General features: G+C 42.1%; 1 protein-coding gene across 1 annotated transcript; it reads left to right on the forward strand.

Moving 5' to 3' along the window:
• The first annotated feature begins 30 nt into the window (after positions 1 to 30).
• On the forward strand, positions 31 to 16,319 carry LOC114043325 (LIX1-like protein). The gene is made up of 6 exons (XM_027862401.1): positions 31 to 438; positions 7,463 to 7,626; positions 10,515 to 10,655; positions 12,817 to 12,912; positions 13,505 to 13,582; positions 13,929 to 16,319. The coding sequence occupies exons 1-6, from the start codon at positions 129 to 131 to the stop codon at positions 14,169 to 14,171; spliced, it is 1,032 nt and encodes a 343-aa protein (XP_027718202.1). The 5' UTR covers positions 31 to 128; the 3' UTR covers positions 14,172 to 16,319.
• The last annotated feature ends 3,422 nt before the right edge of the window (positions 16,320 to 19,741 follow it).

The following is a 19,741-nucleotide window of genomic DNA, read 5'->3' on the forward strand; positions in this document are numbered from 1 at the left end:
TTACGGCTGCCCCCGCCCCGAGGCGCGCGGCCCAAGCTGTCCCAGACCTCGTAGACCGTTAGCTCGAGCCCAGAGGACGGCTCAGGAGTTTTCTGGGCTGCGGCTGGGCACTGTGGGAGTCAGCCTGGATGGAGACGATGCGAGCGCAGCGACTGCAGCCCGGAGTGGGCGGCGGCGGCGGCGGGATGGGCACTCTGCGAGCTCTGCGGCCCGGAGTGACCGGGGCCGCCGCCGCCGCCGCCGCCGCCGCCGCCAGCCCCCCGGGGGGCCCCCAGCCGGCGCCACCGCCGCCGGCCCCCCCGCCGCCGCCTCTGCTGCTGTCCGGGGCCGCGGGGCTCCCCCTGCCCCCCGGCGCCGCGGGCAGCCCCGCCGTGCTGCGCGAGGCCGTGGAGGCCGTAGTGAGGAGCTTCGCCAAGCACACGCAGGGCTACGGCCGAGGTGAGTCTGGGGGCCCAGCGGGGTCCCCGCGGGGCACTCTGGCCTCCCACGCGAGACCCGCGGAGAGGTCGTGGCCCCTTACCTAGGACCCTCTGAGGCCCCGTCCAGCCGCCTGCCACTCGAGTTCCTGACCTTCGTGGCCTTCCCGGCGGGGAACCTCGAGACATGGCGGGGCCTTCCCCTCCGTCCGGCCCTGGTCGCCTGGCCCAGCTAAATCCTCCCCCTTGAGGCCCAGGTATTGGGTTCTGACCGAGCCGCATTTCCACGGTAGATTCTTATCCAAGGCCTGTGGATCCTAAGCTTCGTGAGGGCAGGGGCCGTTTCCTTTTTGTCTTTGTCACCCGCGCAGACTCTCCGAGAAAAGCCTGGGGCTTAAGAATTATCGGTGTAGAAATGACAATTGAGCCCATGGGAGCTGATAAGTTAGCCTAGTGTGGAGGGGGAGTTGTGTGCCTAGGACTGAGCCTTGGGCAACACCCTCAAGTAGGGGTATTTTGTACTCAACGTCATGGGCATTTAAGAAACACTCGTTGAATTGAATGGATGCTCAATTTCCAGACTTTGTCTAGTGATTTGTGAAAAAGAAATCCCAGCTCTGAAGACAGGAAGGTTGCTTCTGTACATTGGGATAGTCTTTTCTTTGCTGGGGAGGGGACTGTTTCTTTAACTTTCTCTTTTAAAGACAGTGGAAAGTGATGCCAGGCTTTTCTCAGACTTAAAGACCATTTTTGAGAGGCCAGAGAATTCACTAGTTTAAACTGTGATTTTTGTAATCCCTTAAAGAAACATGTCTCATTTTCCTCTGGTCTTCATAAATCACAACAGTGTAAAGTTTAATTCTCAGATAAACACAGCAGAGTTGTTCAAGTCCAGGACTGGTCTTCCCCTTTTGCTGTATGTAGCCAGTGATCATTTTTTTTATTAGTTTGGAAATGTGGAAATTAACCCACCTTCATTTATTGATTGAGCAAGGATTGTAAACTGATGAAACTGCCATTACTTACTGTTTTCTTGATATACACCATTATAGGTTACTGACCATTCCACCTTGAAGAGGTATACTTCCACCAGTTAAAGAAGCAGCCAGCAGATTTTGCTTTATTCATTCAACAAACATAAAGGCTCTGTGGTGTTGTAGAAAGAAGTTTGACCTGGGAGACTTGGGTTAAAGCTCCAGCTTTAACATTAATTAGCTGTTTGACCTCAGTTGGGTAGGGCATTTAGCAACTCCAAGCCTCCCCAGAGAAAAAAGCTCAGATGTAAGAAATGTTGCAGAGGTAGAAATGTCACGATTTGATAACTAATTGGATATGTAGGATTAGGGAGAGTGAGGAATCCAAGAGATGGGAAGAATGAGGTTCCTTCAACAAAATAGTGATTGAACCTCAGAAGAAAGACTGGAGCAGTTCACGTAAGTTTAAGAGTTATGGGTATAGAAATGACAAGGAAGCCGATGGAGCTGATAAATTAACCGGGAGGGTATGTAGGGTGAATGATGGGCCTAGGACTGAGCCTTAGGGAACACCCACAGTTACAGGGCATGTTATGAATGATGAACTGGCAGAGGAGACTGAAGAGGACCAGTCAGACAGTAGAGAACCAGGAGAGAGAAGTGTCACAAAAGCCCAGAGAAGAAACAGAAGCCAATAATGTCAGACACAGCACAGACAGAAAAAAGACTGTCAGCTTTGGCAATTAAGAGGCAATTGGTAAATTTGAAAGAGCAGTGTTAGAGGAGTGATGAGGTCAGAAACCACGTTGCAGAGAGTTAAGGATGGAATGGGAGGAAGATCATTAATGACTGAGAATGATTTTCTACGAGTTTCCAAACCTGAAGGCTTTCTCTTCAGGATTTCCATGTGGTTTGTGAAAAATGGAGTCTATTCTATGATAGAGCTCCAACAGCTCCTACCTGAGCTCTAATCCAAGACCCTTATATGAATTTTCTGGTGTTCCTAGGAAGAACATGGGGGGTAATACAACTACTAAATGACAAAAAAAAAAACAACATGATAAAATGATTATAATGATTTTTTTTTAAAAAATAGAGGGAAAGGATCCACAGGTACAAAAATATTTATGACAGCTCTTTTTGTGGTAGCAAAGAACTGAAAACCAAGAGTGGTTCAGTCTTATTCTACTGTTTATGACCCCATTTGGGGTTTTCATGGCAGAGATACTGGAGTAGTTTGCCATTTCCCTTCTCCCCCCCTTTTTACAGATAAGGAAACTGAGGCAAACAGGGTTAAATGGCTTATCACACAACTAGTAAGTGCCTGAGGCAGGATTTGAACTCACATAGATGAGTTTTCCTGACTCCAGGCCCAGCACTTGATCCACTGCACCACCTAGATGTCTGAAAACTAAAGGAGTTCCCCTGAACTGGAAAATGAACAAATGAGAGTATGTGGATGTAATGGTTGTTCCATAAGAAATGGAGACAGTTTCAGAGAAACCTATGAAGATTTATATGAACTGATGCAAGGGAAGTGAACAGAACCAGGAGAAAAATTTAAATTTTAACAGTATTTTAAAAATTAACAACTTTGAAAGACTTGGCAACTCAGATCAATGCAATGGCCAAGCATGATTCCAGAGTTTTGATGCTAAGGAATGCTACCCACTTCCCAACAGAGTGATGAAAGACTCTGGGTGTAAATGGGACACATTTTCCAATTAGGACAATATGACAGTTTGTTTTGCTTAACTAAGCAAAACTAAGTTTTATTTTTTCTTTTTTTCATTGCAAGAGTTTTGCTCTTCCTGGGGAGAGGGGGGGAAGGTAGGAGGTGGAGAAAATAAATGTTTGTTAATTGGAAAAAATAAATATTAATTTTAACGTGCAAAAAAAGGGCAGGAAGAATCAAAGGAGGCTGATGATAGATTATCAATCAGGCCTCAGATTATGCAGTTTTCTCTTCTTGAACTCTCTACAATTCCTCTTCCACTCATTATCCCCCTTCCACCCCATCCCACTGTCCTGTCTTAAGACTTTCTAACTGGATTCCCCAACTAGTTTTGGCTGGCTATCCAGCAAATATCTGCTAGATTTTGTAGAATTTTGTAGATTTTGTAGGATTTGGCAGGTAGTTTTATCTCGAGCAAGAAAAGTCTACTTTTTTAAAGTGGGAAGTCCTTTCAGACCACATGGAAATACTTATTCTTCCTACTAGTTTCATACTTGAAGCTGCCAATTGCTTTGTACTCTTGTTTCCAGTGACTGGTGGTTTGGCCTTTAGCAGCTGGCCTGATTGATTCTGGAATAGATGTCCCTGGAACATAATTTGCCCATATTTCTTCAATGGTTGACCTTTCCCATTCTTTGTTTTGTTTTTTTTTTAAGTGAGGCAATCGGGGTTAAGTGACTTGTGCAAGATCACACAGCTATTAAGTGTTAAATGTTTGGTCTGAGGTCAGATTTGAACTGAATCCTCCTGACTTCAGGGCGGGTGCTCTATCCACTGCGCCACCTAGCTGCCCCTGGCCTTTGTCATTCTTCACCTAGGTTCCTTACCTTATTCCTAGTCTTTCATCTCTTTTAGGAGATGCTACCTTATAACATTATCTGTCTTTGACTTGAACACTTAAATTAAGTACTCTTCAATTACTTTGTGTCCTGAATCCCTCATTAAGCTTTTTTCTCCCTCCTGTCTTCTCCCATACGATTCACACTCAGAAGTGAGCTCTGCACAATATGAGGGATTAAACAGTGTTTTAGTATTCCCCCCTTGTTCCCTAATTTACCAAAGCATATCATCCATTTATGTTTCTGTTTGGCTGACTCTTCAAAATAAGTATAATTGGATGTATGGGAGTCTATTAGCCAAATTCTTTACTTTGCTATATAACTTTGCATAGTTACCTCCTCTGATTCTTCTCCCTTGAGATTATGGTAGTACTAATCTGCTTGGAGCTTTTGCATAATTAGAATGAACAAAATATCCCATCATCCTGATCTAAAAATCCCTAAACCAACATAAATTTATCTCTTTTCCATCTACCCCTTTTTAATACAGTTTCTCTGTCTTGTCTGACTTACAGCCAGATTCCTGGTTTATTAAATACTATGGAATTAAACTTGCTGATCCAGGGGTTTCCATAGTTTAGAAATTGTATTCTGAATTAGTTTTCTATGGAGTTGTCACTCCCCCCAAAGTCACAGTTTCTTTACAGTATTTCCCTTCCTAAGAGCCTCTCTAAATCCTCCACGCCATTTTTTACTGAGTGAATTGTTATCCCTTTGTTCACTAGGAAATATTCTTAACTTAAATTCATGTGCCACGAGTAAATCTTTGTGTTTGTATTAAAGCTCTTGTCTATGCTTCCAGGAATCTAATGTGTATTATGGTTCCTCTCTAAAATCTTGCCTTGTGGTGCCATGCTCAACCAAAATATTATCCAACTCAGTAGATCATTATTATAATCAACAAGTCTCTGAAGGTTGAAAAGTGGCCTTTGTGGGTCAAGGAGAGAGACTTTTACGGAAATCATATTCTCTTTCCCTTTTAAGTGGCATCAGCTGGTAGGAAAGAGTTGGAGTGTTCTTTGCCTCTGCATCATGCTAATTGAATAAGATCTATACCCTAGAAAGGTGAATTAAGAAATGGGGTCTCACTCACCCTCCCCAAAACTTTCTGCAACCTGTATGAAACTTGATTTGGTCCAGCTTCCTCTTCTCTTACCAGTCTCTTAGTGCCAGTCTTGACTTTCGTCTTCCCACTGGACTTTGATGAATCTGGAAGAGAGAGTGAGGCTGATGGCTTTGTGCAGCTCTGTCTCACCTAAATCCAAGTCACTCCATGATATCATTGGTACTTTTTGAAAATGAAGGATGAGCAACAACAGCTAGGGTACTCCCATCTCTGCCTTCTTTCACTTTTCCCCAATTACATTATCTACTCACTCATTCTAGCCCCCCCATTTATATACCTGTATTTGACACATATATTCGCTGCCTTTTTCATGTTTTTATTTTATTGTATTTATGTATGTAAGTCTTACACACGTCTTTCTCTATTAGTAATGTCTATCTTGGATTGTAAACTTCTAAAGGACAAAACTATACTGGTGTATTTCTCTTTGTTTATCACGGTGTGTCACACACAATTATTTGTTTAACAAATCATTTTTGATGAATGTTTATGCTTAGTCCTGTTGTTCTCATTTCTCTTATTTCTGAGGCCTGCACCAACTTATAATAGGTTAGTTGTTGATGGGTAGAAGTGTGTGCCTTTTTGAAAATTAATCCATTCTTTCAACCCTGTTGCATTTAAAAATAAAAAGTAACATTAACTGCCCCTTCCTATTAGCATTTTGTCAGCATTTATCAGCTATCCCTAAATAAGCCTTTTTCTTTCCCTCAGTTTTGAGTGATCTCTCCAAAAGCAGAAGTTAGCAGGTAGTTCGTTACAGGCAAGAGAGACAAAGCTATATTTGTAGGGTAGATGTGAGTTTTGTGCCAAGGGGGACATAGTTGGAAGCTGAGCCTCGATGTGAACTTTTTAATGGGACCGTCTTTCTTACTGTGTTCTCACCATAGTCCCTTCCCCTTCCCTTTCTCCCTGTTGTTTGCTTGTCAGGAGAGCTGCCACCCAGCCTATTGTGCAGGTCTTCTCAAAGAGGGAACTGGGGCTGAAAAGACCAGAAGGAAACAACAATGATGGCTAAGCAGTTTGGGCCGGAGTGACCTTAGAAGAGCCCTTCCTAATACTAAGGGTGGGAAAGAGACAGAATGAAAGATCTGATGGCCAGGAACTGGGGCGGGTAAATGAGCAAATCCTCCCCCCACCCCTTTGCAAGGTTCCTCTATGTAAGAATGAAAGCCACCAGGAATCAAAATCAAGCCAGTATACAGTTAGTATTGTTTCATGATTTCTAACTTACTCCTGAAGATTGTTGCTGTGAAAAATGTAGGTGAACAAAACTTCTCTAAGTCATATTTATAATTAAAACCAAAGCTTTTTAACTTGTTTGTGAAACAAGTTTTGAAATAAACTGTTTTGAAAACATGTTTGTCATTAAAAAATATATACCCTTGCAAAGTGGTTAATGGCTATGACCATAGGATTTGTATGTGCATGTCGTGGTGGGGATCAGGGGATGGGTGCTGTTCAGGGCATGCAGGGATCTTAAAGTATGAGATTGTTTATTCTAAATCTCCAGGTCATCATTTGAAATAAAATAGAGGGAGTAGAAGTAAGGAATCCTTCTGAGTAGAGGAGAAAGTAAATTAGGTAACAAGGGTATTGGTAAGGGAGCTAAGTGCCAGCAGGATTGGCTCAGGAATATAGTTCTGCTGTGGATTCGCAAACATTTAGAGAAAGAATTAGAAGGTAGAGTAGTATAGTGGGAGTGTCAGTGTGGAGAATTTGGAGACTGAGAACTTCGGTTTGGATTCTAGCTCTGCTCCTTGTGTGACATTAGGCAAAGTACTCTATCTTTCTGACCCTCTGGTTCTTCATCTCTAAAGTAAGGGGTTTGATGTTTAATAAATGCTTGTTGATTGACTGATCTGCTAGATCTCTAACGTGTCTTCCACTTCTAAATCCTAGGTTCCTAAGAAATATTCATTCATATAATATAGACATTGATGGCAGACAGAGTGAAGGAAGAGTCCAATTAGGTTACCAAGCTGCTCTCCAGAAACATGATGAGTATGGTCAAATAGGGTTCAGATTTCCCCCAAAGTCAGTGGTCTATTTGTGGGGTAATGCAGTCTTTCTTCTCTGCCAGATAGGATGGGAATAGCAGGGGCTGACTATTCTTGAAAGCTTTGCCTGGCATGTGATCTGTTGAGTTTAGATTGCCATACTTTGTGGCCGAGGACAAAGGGATATGATGGCTATTCCCTGGATTTCTTGGAATGAAGTTATGGAATTGCCAGTGGCAAGCATGGACTTTGCCATAGGTTAGGTGTACCGGGTTAAGCTAATTAAGAGGTGGGGTGGTGAACTAAGGAGCAGAATCATAGCACATGTTCAGCGTTTGGAGATGTTTCTGAAGCTGGCTTCCTCTTTTTCCGCAGTGAATGTGGTGGAGGCTCTGCAGGAATTTTGGCAGATGAAGCAGTCCCGTGGAGCTGACCTGAAGAATGGGGCTCTAGTGGTTTATGAGATGGTGCCCTCCAATAGCCCCCCATACGTCTGTTATGTCACTCTGCCTGGAGGAAGTTGCTTTGGTAGTTTCCAGGTAAGAGCTCACAGATTTGGCAGTAGCCAAAATGAAAGCTCAGACACTTTTAGCTTTCTCTCCTGCTGTCCTTCAGCTACTTGAAAGCTGTCTTAAATTCCTGCCTAAAAACACACATTTGGGGATTAATACCAATAGTTATTATGGCAAACATTTGAGGTTTTGTGGTTCTTCTTATTTTTACCACTAAAGAATCTAAGGGGCACGCTAAGCTTTGTCTGAATTTTCTGAGGCTCTGAACTTTCCTTGTGTCCGAAGGAGATGACGTTCCCACCCCTGAACCTGGGCCATCGTGGCTAGCTTGTCCCTTGCCTTAGGTTGTTGGTCCTCGAGCACACAGCCAAGTCTGTTGTGTATCAATACATCCTAACTCCTTGCCATCTCTACTTCTGGAGAATCGCAGGATTTTTCTTCATTTCTTGGCCTGGTCTTATTGTGCAGCTGCTGGAGAAAGTTAGTCAGCTAAATTTGGCTTTGTTGAGGACCCTAAGGGATGAAAGGAAGGCAGTGAGGTATGATGGAAAAAACACTGGTCTAAGAGTTATGAGACCTGGCTTGATCATTAACTAGCGCTGTGACTTTAGGCAAATCACTGTCTCTGGAACAAAAAAGGGGGTTGTACTAGATTAGAGCCAATTCTAAAATTCCATAGTTCTAGGGGAAAATATTAAATGAGGGCAGTTACTGCTCTGTGAGAAAGGTAATGAGCCCCATCCTTTCACCCAGTTTACAAAGTGCATGGCACATGGCAAGCACATAATACATGATTTTTCAAAAATTCATTCATTTATATACTGTGGCATTTGGCTAAAGCTTAAAATGGGAAAATATTGCTAATGGAGTGATTTTCTAAGATTCTCTCGCTTATCCCTTTCAAAGAAGGAGTCCTCTAAGTGGCCCTTTGTTGTAGATTAGGAGTTTGGAGGAGAAGTTTCAGAAAACAGACATCTTGGGCCAGCTAGGTGGTACAGCGGATAGAGCTTCAGCCTAGGGGTCAGGAGGACCTGAGTTCAAATCTCTCCTCAGACACTTGGCTTACTAGCTGTGTGGTCCTGGGCAAGTCACTTAATCCCAATTGCCTCACCAAAAAAGGAAAAAAAAAAAAGGAAAATAGACATCTTTGTTCTATGTTTCACAATTTTCATAACCCCATTAGAAGCTCAATTCCAGCTTCAAATATAAACAACCACAGAGGAATAGGTCAGTTCATATTAGATTATTAAATGTACTTTTTTCCCCCTCTGAGTCCTACATTATTTCAGAGAAGCAAACATACACACTCTAGAGTGCTAAGTAGCAGACTTAACTTTTATGCATTCTCTTTCAGAAAACAAGGTGTTAACTCTTCCCCACCCATACCCCGTCCCATAGTTTCATGAGGATTTGAACATTTTGTGATGACATTCAGCCGAAGTAAAGGCCCTTTCAGGGGCAGGGTGTGATTAGCTTCCTCAGACTCCCCACTGAGTTGCGCCTCTTATGCCTACATTTTGATACATAGAATCTAATGTGGCTTCCACACCAGTCACTTGTTGCTGAAGGTCGTTTCCACATGCCGTCGACTGGCAGACCAGCAGACGTCAGGCTAGTGAGTGAGTGGTAAAGAAGGTAGATCTATGAGAATTAGAAAGAGGGAAGCAGTGTCAGCCGAGTAGAGCCAGATCTCTCAGAGCTGTCAGTTGAAGGAAGCTTTAGAAAAGTATGAAATATTTTAAGTCTATGGTTCCATGACTCTCAATCTGTAATCATCTAGTTAGGTGTTTGAATGGAAGACTCTAAACTTATACCTATTAAATTCCATTTGAGATATATATATATATATAAATATATAATATATATATTGCTTATTGCTGTCTATAAAGATGTATTTGTATACAAATTCTTTACTCAAATGTTTGTTATTTACTCAAATGATTCATGTCATTCACAAATTTTGTGTTCATATAATCCATGCCTTCATCCAAATCATTTATAAAAATACTGGTTAAAAAAAAAGTATGAAGTATTCTAATGTTGGTGCAAACCGGTTACAGGCTCTGTCCAAGAATGCAATGTACCTTCTTCTTCCCTTTACTACCTCTTCTTGTGGCTTAATCTTGAGCTTTTTTAAAAATGGCATCTGGATTCTTTAAGTGGGTATTTGGATAGTCATTGTGATCAGTTTTGGGAGCTGAAGTAGAGGGGCCATCTACAAAAGTAGAGGGGTTTGTTTGGATTTTAAAAATCAGATTGGGTGTTAGGTGCATGGGTAGACTACACAAAAACCACTTCTTTTCTCTTTACCTCATCTTATGTTTAATTTTGGGCCATGCACTCTAGTTTGGAAGTCCTTACTTAGCCTTGGGCTTCCTGAAGTTATTGGGGTGAAAGGAGCTCAGAGGGTAGTGAGTGCATAATAGCCTTAGCCCAAGGTAGGATTTTATCCTTGTTTTCAGTTCTTTAGATAGGTCCAAAAAAAGGAGGGGGAAAAAACATTTTTCAACCCCCAACCCCCATCTCCATCCTCAGAGCCAGGGAATAGACAGATTCCTAACAGGCGGGCCAGAGTTTGGTCTTGAGTAATTAATTTTGTTGACAGTTTGAACAGGGGCATTTTCCATGTGCAGTGATTATACGCTGACTTCGGCTGCCTCCTTTATTTTGCATTCAGGATGGAGTGGATTACAGCAGTCTCCAGCTCCCTCTTAATGACTTCAGGATGTTGAGGCAGAATTGTGTGTGGTTCCAAGCTCAGGAGCCATTTTGCAAGGAAAACTTGAGTGTGTTGAGCACAACTAATTCCATCCATTTGCTTTCTTTTCCTTTCTCTCTCCCTGTTTTCCCCTTCTCAAACACACACACACACACTCATGAGTTCCCTTCCTGTCTCCGTCTCTCTTCTTGCCTAGTTTTGCCCAACAAAAGCTGAGGCCCGTCGGAGTGCTGCAAAGATTGCACTAATGAACTCTGTGTTTAACGAGCATCCCTCCCGAAGAATCACAGATGACTTCATTGAGAAGAGTGTGTCGGAGGCCCTGGCATCTTTCAATGTAAGCACTTGGAATTGGAGTGAAAGAGAGTGAGGCTGGGGTGTGGGAGAGTCCAGAAACTTTCTTTTCTTTGCCTGCCTGCTCATTCATTCTGTTTCTTTTGTTTTTCATTATCTACGTCTGTTTTTGGTTTGTTAGGTTTTTTGTTTTTTTGCTCTGTGTGTGTGTGCTCTTTTTTCTTTTATTTTGATTGTCTGGCATCTGGAACCCCTGAAGTTTACTATCAAATCATGAAATTCCAAAATAAAAACATGTCTAACTTCTGTTTGCTTCTTTTTTTTTTTGTTTGCAACATTCCCTTCTCTTCTGTACATACCTGCTCCCTCTCATCTCTCTACCTTTCCTGTTTAATTTGCTGCCAACTCCAGCAAGGAGTTGACTCTGACCTTTTTAGGGGATGGGGGTGGGACAAAAATCTATTTTTATCCTTTAAAAGGAACAAGATCCATCCTTCAGATGAGCTTTTTTGGTCCAAGAGATATCTCCTTTATAAATACTGCTGTTTCTCATCCTACACCCCCTCCCAAAGATTGAGTAGCTGCACATCCATTTTTTTGTCCCCATCCCTGTTTTGTGATCAAGGTGAAGAAAAATACACCAAATTGATTCTAGTAATGGCTGTTATATATGATAAGGATCAATTGTGGCACATTTTTAATTCCTGGATGTTTTCCCCTGTGACCTAGTGTGGCATCTTTCCCTCAATCCCAGTGTACTTAGGAAATGAAAAAATAATTAGGAAGCCCACTGAAAATAAGTTATATAGGAAATCTTAGGTCAAGATGAAATCACTTTGGATTTATTCATCCCTACCACTCCCTTCAATAAGCACAAATAACTAATAATTGGATAGATTACTATCTTTGTTAGCAACTACACTCTTCATGCTACAGTCCCCATTTGTTTTTAATCTAGAGGCAAAACCAAAATTTAGTCTTGCCTCAGATGCCGGTATAATATTACCTTTGCTCTTTGGCACTGGTTCTGCCATAAGTACAAGAAGCTGTGTGACCTTGATAAGTCACTCTATGTGCTTCTCCTCCTATCTGTCAAGCCAGTGAACTTGATAAACTTAAAAATCTCTTGCAGGTTAAAAAACGCGTAATTTGATTACTTTGGGGTGACTGCAACAGTAAAGGTTGAGGTGCAATGTAGGCTGACTAATGGCAGGGGGAAGCAGTGGGAATGGTTGCTTCTTCTCCCACATCAGCCCTGACCAAGCTACTCATCACCCATCCCTTTACCCTTCCCAGCTGCTTTTTAGTCTGGATGTGAGGGGAAAGAAAAGCTGAGGTGTGCTGGAGATTTTTTCACCTACTTAGAAGAGGTAGAGAGGAATTGGAAAAAATGGTGGTATTTATCCCTGCCACTTCAAAGACCATGGAAAGGGCTCGAACTCTCCCACATTTCTAGGATTTTAGCATCCTTGCTGTTCCCAGAAACTGAACACTAGCAGGGTTATTGTTTCTCCTAGTTCATAGAACAGTGTGTCTCAGCTGCTCCTTATATAGCCTTGACCCTTTACCTGGCCCCAGCTCCAAAGAAGGAGAGCATATCAGGCTGAAAGTTAAGACTCCTGTAATTGAGTCTTGATTCGGGTAACCTCCAGAAAATGTACCAGGCAAATGCCCTTGATATCAGTCCACTGTAGATAGCTTCCAGAGCTCAGGTCATTGCTGTTCCCCTATCAAGAGCTAGCCGCCTCACAGACCACTGCTCAGAAGCTGTTAGCCTTTGGGGTAGCCTAAATCTGCACCTCTAAATTTGTGTTTACCCCCTTGGATAGAGAGAACTACCCTATGGGGCAGAGGCAGCTAGGTGGCACAGTAGATAAAGTATCAGGCCTGGAGTCAGGAAGACTTGAGTTCAGATCCAACCTACTCACTAGCTGTTTGACCCTGGGCAACTCATTTAACCTTAATCTAATAGTATCACCTACTTCCCAGGGTTGTTACAAGGATCAAATGAGAGCATTTGTAAAGCACTTAGCACAGTGCCTGGCACACAGTAGCGCTTCATAAATGCTTGTTTTAAAAAAAAAAAAAGTCCTTCCTTACCTTCAATCAAGATCAGACACAGGTTTGAGCCCTTTGGCAAAGTACTGTACCTTGGCCTGCTGTAAATTGGAAACTCAAGCTTCTTTTCATGTCTCTTTCATCAGGGCAACCGAGAGGAGGCAGACAACCCTAGCACAGGGATCGGTGCCTTCCGATTCATGCTAGAGTCCAACAAGGGCAAGTCTATGCTGGAATTCCAGGTACCATCTTTGTCAGATACCCTCCTTTTCTCCAGCTGGAATACTTCTGCTCTGTGATTTGAAGGGTTCTGCTTATCCAACTAGTCTGTTCCTTTTCTTTAGTAGAGGGTCCCTGCTCCTCTGGTTTCCTTTCTGCTTCGCAGCTCATAGCGGGGCACTTGTAACTCAGAGCTAGAGTACCCTTATTATCCCACCCCCAGCGCCCCATGCCATGAATACTTATAGATGGTCTCCTGGAAAATTCCTTTTGCAGCCCTGTTTTCTCCTCCTTACAGGGTGGGATCACAGTTCTATCCTAGGGATGGGTCATCTTGGAACAATGAGCTGTGCAAAAATTTTGGCTTCTTCTCGCACTTCTCCGTCAATCACACTTTTGAGTTGATTTTATTTTTCCCTTTTAAAACTTTCCACACATAAAAATTGTTCTACCTGAACAAGTTGTCTTTACTTAATGACAATTTGTTTAGGTCTTAAAGGGCATTGTAGCTCTATTCGATCTTACATGTGTCCTTGATTTTAGGCTCTGTGTTCCCAGGGATTTCAAAAAGTACAGCCAGTGCTTTTCCCTACTACGTCCCATTCTTTTCCCCAGGAGCTGATGACAGTTTTCCAACTATTGCATTGGAATGGTAGCCTGAAGGCCATGAGGGAGAGACAGTGTTCTCGACAGGTAAGGAGAGATCACAAGAAAAGAAAAGGCTAGCAGAGCTGTTATTAAGATTGTTGTGGTAGATCTGAAGCTGAGCGGGTCTATCTTTGCCAGGCTAGGAATGTCCAAGCCTATACTAGCTTTTTTGCTTACTCCCCTAACCTCTCCTTCTTCAGTCTTGACCTTGGACTTTTTTCTCCCCAGCTTCTCCCTTTGGGGAGTTCTCTCTGTGGTCCATTTAACATTTCAAGTCTGTTCTAATCCTAGCAAAGACTCCATGACAAAAACATTCGTAAGTTCTAGTTGAATCAAGGTGTCATGAACTTCTGTCTTGGCCAAATGACCTTCCCATTCCCTTTTCCGCCAGGAGGTGTTGGCTCACTACTCACACAGAGCCCTGGATGATGATATTCGCCACCAGATGGCACTGGACTGGGTAAGCCGGGAACAGGGTGTACCAGGAGCACTTTCCAGAGAGCTGGCATCCACTGAGAGGGAGCTGGATGAGGCCCGGCTGGCTGGCAAAGAGCTACGCTTCCATAAGGAGAAGAAGGACATTCTCATGCTGGCTGCTGGGCAACTGGGCACCATGCACTCTTCTAATTGCTAGACACTCCCATCCCTACCACACCTCTCCAAGCCTCTGTTTGCACATCTGTTTTCTAAGACTTGGAAAGTTTTCTGTACAGACTTACTCATTTTTTACACTTTAAAAAACACTAAATCTAGGTCTGGTTTCCTATCTGTCTAGGAAAACCGTTTTCTTCCTTCCTGATCTTTTCTGCAATTGTTTCATTTGAAACATATTCCCACTCTACATGGAGGCATCTAGGGATTGCCTATGGACATCTATGGACTCTCATATTACCAAATTCTCAAGTTTACTGAAAAGTTCTCTAAGAGCACAAAGTGTTTCTGGAGCTTCTGGTTGGCTTGTTTGGTACGGAGACCTTTGTCTGCCTTTGAAAAACATAGCCAACTTGAGTAAGAGCTTTGAGCCCAAGCTTCCTGTCCTCCTATCCCAGCTCCAATTCCTACTTCCCTTTTGAATAAAACAGGGTACATGAAATATGAAGCTGTAGGCTTTGGATTGCCTTGACTAGGACCTCTTCAAGACCAAGTCATTCCTATTACAGCTTGCCATGCCACTTTATTCTAAGGTCCCCTCATATTCTAGCCCAAGACGTGGATGCCTAACATCTTACACTTAGCTGCCCCTGAGAAGCTGATGAGAAAAAAGGCCAAGGGAGATGAAGAATGATCCTAAGTATAACTTAGGGGTCTTCACCAATCCAAGATGCTACCAGGATGTATCTGTACTATTCCAACAACTCCGATTTTCTGATACAGTTCACACTACAGAGCTGGGTGGTAGGTTCTGAAATTTCTGTTTCTCTTTCTCTCTCTCCCCCTTCCCTTTTGATTTACAACCAGTGCTGGCTTAGGGCCTTTTTGCTCCCTGGAGACAATACGACTTGTATGTTGAATGAAACACATACCTATGATATCTATTCCTCCCATCACTTTACTCCTTAGAAAGGATATGTTTTTACCTGTGGAGGATTTTTCTTCTTCCCCTAAATAGCTGCTGTTTTACCTACTGACAGAAGCTACTGACCAGTTATTATAGTAGTAGTAGTTGCACACATTATATAATGCTTTAAAGTTTATAAAGCATTTTCCTTACAACCCTTTAAGGTAGGTAGTATAAGTAGTATTATCCCCATTTTTTTGAATGAAGAAAACCGAGGCTCAGAGTTGGGGCTGGATGGAACCCATGTCTGAAGTCCAAGGCGGTTGCCTACATCACATTGTCTCTTACTAGGACTCAGATTTCTTTCTCCTCCTTTCAGTTAGCCCATGAATGAGTTGTTCAGTAAATTGGACTGGACACTGATCTGGTTGGATTTCCTTTCTGGAATGTTTAGGGAAGAGATCCAGGGCCAGCTGCCTGTCTCTAAAATTCTAATTTTGTTTCTTTTCACTAGGGAGTGAGTTCCCCTACCTCATTCTCCCTTGAAGAAGTATAAGAGAGATTTTCTGAAACAGCACTAAAGAATTATCCTTGTGGCCTGGAGGTTTCTCTAAGATCTATTTCTGATTTGCTTCTACCGCCTCCTTTACACTAATATATATTACTTTGAATGCACTTTCTAAATTGGGCTTGGGGAATCATCTTGTTTTGCAGCCGTTTTCTGTCATTGATTGATACTCATTTAATCTTTGCTCAGTCGTAATCTTCACTTCTAGGAAAATTAGGCAGTGTGACCCAACTTCCTCCTGCAGGTGGGATAAGCAACTCTTTTTATTTGGGAGCTGTCTAGGTAACCGCTACATATGGGCTCAGAGGTACAGGTGATAGTCACATCTTCACTAGCACCTAGAATGGGCTCTCCCTCACTCTTGAGGTCCTACCCCCCCCAATATAGACAGATGTAAAGAGTTCCTACTCCAGGTTAAAGCAGAGGTGTGATTGCTTCTAGTTGTTTCATTTGGTATTTGAAACCCTAAATCACTTGTCCCCTTATCTGGGTCCCTCTTTTCTCCTTGTTCCTCTCTCCCTGGGAAAGAATAGGGAGCTGGTCCCTGGATCTGCCACAAACTGGTGGTTTTTGTTTCATTGACTAGTTAGATCCCAGTGAGGTTGAGACAGTGCTTATACTGCCCATCTTCAGTTTTATGTGTCATAACTTTTACTACTTTCTATGTATTTTGTATGCACACTTTTATACAATTAAAAATCCATTTTCTGTAGTCAGCCAGATTGATTCTTTATTGAAATCATTTCAGAGGAGCTTAACATATCTTATAAAAATGTTTAGTGATAACTTCTATTTTTTCATCACTTATATTGCTAGCTATATCCTTCTCCATTCCAGACAGATACACATCCCTTAGAACAAATAAGAGAAAAAAAAAAAAAACACACCTATAGCCCTCCACCAAGTGGTCCTTCCAAGTAACCTACTGCCCTGTAGACAGGATGAAATGAAAATTTTCAATTATTTTTTCTTGTAGGTATGGGTTGGAGAGTGGCAATAAGTTTCATCAGTGAAATAGAAGGAGCCCCATATTTGCCTCCCACCCTTTGGGGACGATCTCAAGTGAATCTTTAATCCTTAGGGTTGTTTCACACAAGCAATTATCTTACAGAATTTTAAGTAATGTAGTGATGCTTCAGATTTTTTTTTTTTTTTGGAGAGGCAATTGGGGTTAAGTGACTTGCCCAGGGCCACACAGCTAGTAAGTGTCAAGTGTCTGGTCTGAGACCAAATCTGAACTCAGGTCCTCCTGACTCCAGGACCATGCTCTATCCTCTGTGCCATCTAGCTGCCCCAATGCCTCAACTCTTTATTGGTCTCTTTGGCAAACAAAAAATGTAATGGTCCATTTTGGTGTAACATAAGGCATTTGAAGGGGAATAATGGGAGACTGGACTAGAAAAAGGAGACTGCAGTCAAATCATTAACACTCCTGATTGCCAAATCAAGGAGTCTGAATTTTATTCAGTAAGGAATGAAGAGCTTTTGAAGGTTTTGGTTTTTTTTTTTTTTGGGGGGGGGGGGGGGGGGGAATGAGCAGAAAGGGAAGGCAAGAAGGAAGGGAAGATATGATTAAAAATGTGTTTTCATAAATATGTAATCCTGGAGAAGTCACTTTAGCTCCTTAAACCCTCAGCTGGTATTTTATTCATTGTAAAACATCAGTATTACTTCGATGACCCCTAAGATTTCTTCTTACCCTAAAATTCTATGGCTCTAAAACTAACAAAAAGAAAAAGTACCCTTATTTGTAGGGTATCACCTAACTTATCTGTCTTTCACCTTCTAATCCCTGGTGGAAGCAACTTTTTTCTGTCCCAACTAATCAGATTTTAGCAATCTAAAGGCAGGCTAGCTTCTCAAAAGGAAAAGGTCAGTGTTGTAGTAGATGTTCACTATTGTCTAGTAAATATTGATTAGTTTAGCACTTTATTCCTTTTGTATTACAGAGATGGAGACCATACATACCCCTTTCCACCTCTGCATTACAATTGAGTTGATTAATTTAAAATATTTAGTGAGTACTGTCATCCTGGACACTGGAGATACAAAGATGACTCTCTAGGAGCTTATCATCTAATTAAGTTAAAGACAAGAACCTCTGTGATTGGAGAGAATATGAGAAATATAAAGGTTCAGGCAAAGTGCTAATCAAGATTTAAATCACGTTGTGGAAGAAAGAATTCATAGAGGAAATAACATTTGAGTTGGACATTAAAGCAAAGTAAGGGACTTCAGTGTCTTAGATGAACAAAGACCATTCCAGGTATGGAGGACAGTATGTGAAAAGTCAATGAAGACTACTCTGTTTTGGTACACAGAGTCCCTAGAGGAGAATAGTACATGAGTAGAAAGGTGTAGGGGCAGCTAGGTGACGCAGTGTATAAAGCACTGGCCATGGAGTCAGGAGGAACTGAGTTCAAATCTAGCCTCAGACATATAGCTGTGTGACCCTGGGCAAGTCACTTAGCCACAATTGCGTCACAAAAAAAAAGAGTAGAAAGGTGTGTTAGAGCCAAATTATGGAAAGACCAATGCCAGGAGTAGTAGTTTTGTATTTATCCAGTAGGCAATGAAGGGACATTGAAGATTTTTTATTAGAGTCATGATAACAGTGCACTAGAAACTCTGGTAGTTATGTGAAGGTTAGACTAGAGAGCTGAATAGGCTGGAAACAAGAAAGACCAGATAGGAGCTATTATAGGAGTCTAAGGGGGGCAAAATGAGGGCCCAAATGAGAGAAGTTGTTGTAGGAACTGAAGGGCAGCGGGTTTTGTAAGAGCTATTGCAGAGTTAACATGACAAGACTTTTAAACTTTATTGGATGTGTAGGATGATGAAAAGGGAAAATTCAGATGACTCCAAGGTTACCAGCTTCAGTAACTGTGAGAGTATGGTAGTGACTTCAAGAGAAAAGAGGACGGAGCCAAGATGGCAGAATAAAACAGGAATTTACCCGAACTCTCCCAAATTCACCTCCAAACAAGTATAAAATAGCTCCTCAAAACAAATTCTGGAGTAGCAGAACCAACAGAAAGACAGGTTAAAGCAATTTTCCAGCTCCAGACAACCTAAAAGGTCAGCAGAAAAGGTCTGTCTCACTTAGGTCAAAGGGGAGCACAGTTCAGTGTAGGCAGTGGAGTTTACGCAAGCCAGCTGGCCCTGAGCCCCAGTGCAGGTCAACTTTGAGGCCCGGTGCAGCAAGCCAGACCAAACTCCAGGCCCCTAGCACAGAAGCTTGGGACACAGCCCAATTTTAATAGTCATGAAATAGCCTGGAAAAATGAGCAAGAAACAACAACAACAACCAAAAAAACCCCAGAAAACCCGACTATAGAATGTTACCATGGTGATTAGGAAGATCAAAACACAAATTCAGAAGAGGACAACAATGTCAAAATGCCTACATGTGAGGCCTCAAAGAAAATGCGAATTGGTCTTGGGCTCCCCAAAAAACTCCTGGAATAGTTCAAAATGGATTTGAAAAATTAAATGACCCTAGAGGACTCAGGAGGACCTGAGTTCAAATCCAGCCTCAGACACATAACACTTACTAGCTGTGTGACCCTGGGCAAGTCACTTAACCCCACTGCCTAGCCCCCCCAAAAAAAATCAAATGAGAGGCAGAATAAAAATTGGAAAAAGAAATGAGAGTGATGCAAGAGAGTCGCGAAAAAACAGTCAATAGCTTGGTAAAGGAAGCACAAAAAATGGAAAAGGATATACTGAAGAAAACAACTCATAAATACTAGAATTGGCCAAATGGAAAAGGAGGTACAAAAGTTAACTGAAGAAAATAATTCCTTAAAAATTAGAATTGGGCAAGTGGAAGCTAATGATTCCACGAGACATCAAGAATCAAACAAAATCAAAAGAATGAAAAAAAAAGAAGAAAATGTGAAATATCTCATTGGAAAAACAACTAACCTGGAAAACAGATCCAAGAGAGATAATTTAAGAATTATTGGACTTCCTGAAGGCCATGATCAAAAAAAGAACATGGATATCATATTTCAAGAAATTATCAAGGAAAACTGCCCTGATAATCCTAGAATCAGAGGGTAAAACAGAAACTGAAAGAATCCACTGATCACCTCCTGAAAGTGGTCCCAAAATAAAAACTCCCAGGAGTATTATA

The sequence above is a fragment of the Vombatus ursinus genome, unplaced genomic scaffold, assembly GCF_900497805.2.
Source record: "Vombatus ursinus unplaced genomic scaffold, bare-nosed wombat genome assembly UNPS02014768.1, whole genome shotgun sequence".
Classification (NCBI taxonomy): Eukaryota; Metazoa; Chordata; class Mammalia; order Diprotodontia; family Vombatidae; genus Vombatus; species Vombatus ursinus.